The 2,541-nt window shown below is 41.8% G+C and overlaps 1 protein-coding gene across 1 annotated transcript; it reads left to right on the top strand.

The window, feature by feature from the left end:
- Positions 1-664: 664 nt before the first annotated feature.
- SERLADRAFT_444201 (uncharacterized protein) lies at positions 665-964 on the top strand (the record flags this gene model as incomplete). The annotated part of the gene is made up of 3 exons (XM_007324829.1): positions 665-709; positions 772-852; positions 926-964. The coding sequence occupies 3 exons, from the start codon at positions 665-667 to the stop codon at positions 962-964; spliced, it is 165 nt and encodes a 54-aa protein (XP_007324891.1).
- Positions 965-2,541: the final 1,577 nt, after the last annotated feature.

A 2,541-nucleotide genomic window follows, 5' to 3' on the forward strand; every position in this document is an offset into this window, starting at 1 on the left:
GCTGGTAAGTGTTAATTTGATGATACCAGTTTTTTTGCTAATGTGGGACTGAGTAGAGACTTTTTCAAACTCAAGCAAATGCCAAAATGGAAGAACCACTTGATGATTTGAAGTGTTGCTACAAAGAATTGAACCAACCTCTTTCACTGATGGTTATAGTCAACAACTGTTGTCATGTACGCAGCACAGTCAAGAAATCAATGCCAGACACGCAAGTTTGCCTGGATATATTTCACTTCATTATGAGGCGAGCACGACTCAGCTTTAAATCAGTTTGTACTGGCTTTCACTCACATTTTCTGTTCAATTGAGAACTTCTGGGAAGTGTCTAGCCACTTGCTGAGAGCTAACAGGGACAAAACTAGAGTCCAGTACGAGTAACTTCATTATCAGAGAGTACAGAATGTGTACAGTACCTAGAGTCCAGTATGAGTAACTAAAGAATAGGAATACTGGACTCTGCAATACTAATCCGAAGTTTTGTAACCAAAGGTAAACAAATCAGCCACAAAGGCGAAATTATAGAATGCTCAGTGAATACTGAACAATAGAGCAAAAGGAATAAAGAGGAAAGTGATTTAGAAATAAGGGAAAATAGATAGCACAACTAAGTGCAGAATCACCAAAACTAACATTTTCTGTAGATATCTTGCTGCTATCATTAATGGGACCAAAAATCCTTGGTGCTTGGCTGTGGCTTATGATGTTAGTGAAGCTAATCTGATTTCACAAGCTTCAGGTCACAGAAAAAATGCCAAATATTGATCAAAGGATGAACAAGAGGTCTGTCTTCAAGCACTGTTTGAGAACTGGGCAGAAAAGGGTGGGTTATGGTCTGCGGCTGCATCTAAGGTGAGATTTCAAAGTCTCATTTCATAATACTATACTGACATCAACACTAGAAAATATGTAGGTACATTGTTAGAACCATGGCCTTTTTGGAGTAACGGAGTACAAAGGATGAGATGGGGAATTGACTTAGCTCATGCGCCAGACCCTTCCACGGACCTTGGTCCCTAACTTGTTGGAAGTGGACAGAGAAGAAGTAGAGGATGAAAGGGAGCAGAGTAAAGATCTTTCGGCAAAGGATTGGAAAGGACTTTAGAAAAGGACTGGTAAGAAAGTGAGGGAATCTAGTCAATATTCAAACTGCAGAAACGGAGTACAGGAGTTACAGCTTGTATACTGTTGGGGGAGCAGGAGCTCGTAAGGAGTAACTTGTAATGTATGTATGGAGTTCCATGCGGACATTTATCTAGCGAGAGGAGAACATATGTGCAAGGAGTGTATCATAAGGTCTAACTACAGAGTCCACAAGGAATACTAGAACGTGCAAGGAGAAATGTATGGCGGACTAGGAGTCTGGTGCAGGAGTATTGGAGCAGACAACCGGAGTACCATGTGGAAATGGAGCGTAGAGTTATGCCGACTGACAGACCACAAGGATGTTACAACCAAAGTTTCTATACTCTGGTGCACAACTCAGACGAAGCTGTAAAGAAGTGAGGGGAGTGGTTACCCTTAGGATAAGACCAAGTTAGTTGTGGGTAAACAACAGGAGAACTCACTGAGGAGTCTCCTTGATCTATTGGGGTATATATACTACTACAGGTTTGTTTGTACATATGTACTATACGGTTGATGGAGGCAGTGGCTGATGATGTCATGGGGCACAGCCCGTGTGACCAGCTCCACTGCATGAGAGACTTGTAGCTAAAATAAGAAAAAGGCAGTGCAGCGCGATGTCGATGATGAGAACTGTTGTTAGAAAACCACACACAAAACAAACTAACACACAATCCTCCCAGATTCCACGGAACTTGTTTATGGGCTTTGCCTCCTAGAACAGTGGAGTGGTCTGGTTGTTCGTGGGGTGGTACGTATAAAGATCCTTCAAAGTAAAACCCAGTGGTGTATGAGTGTGGGTTTTGAGGAGGAGGGATAGTTGAATTTATAGAAAGATAGGGGCTTTGTGGCGAGTATAGACGAGCACTACCTTGCTAATCGTAGCACAAGGTAGGTTTGAGAACAACGAGGATGACGAGGTGACGAGGTTCCCAGTGATAGCAGGCTCCTGACGCACAAACTGTAGTGCTCAGAAGGACTCTAATCGAAGGGGATGACAATCACTTTCAAAAGTGACGAGTGACGATGACAGCAGTTAACAGTGGTAGAAGTGGGAAGTGTTGTGACCACACTGGATCACAAGTAGCAGTAAGAAGTGGACTTAAGATTAGAGAAGAAGTCTGGAATCGAGTTCTTTGTTTTTTTTACAAGGTAAAATACAGGGGTTTATATAGTAAAAGAGAAGTAGGCTATGCACAGTATAGCTGTGCAAAAAGAATGAGAAAGAATATGAAGGAAGGAATGTACGCTGACGAATCCTGCATAGGTAGTACAGGATAAGATTGTCAAAAAAAGAAAAGAAAGGGATAGAACAATAAATGCTGTGAGTAATATCACAGGTTTGTACAGCCATAAAGTAAGTCCATAGCAAAAGAGAGCAGAATCATGATGTCATGGTAGATGCTGCAGTAAAAA

Source organism: Serpula lacrymans (genome assembly GCF_000218685.1).
Source record: "Serpula lacrymans var. lacrymans S7.9 unplaced genomic scaffold SERLAscaffold_37, whole genome shotgun sequence".
Taxonomy (NCBI): domain Eukaryota; kingdom Fungi; phylum Basidiomycota; class Agaricomycetes; order Boletales; family Serpulaceae; genus Serpula; species Serpula lacrymans.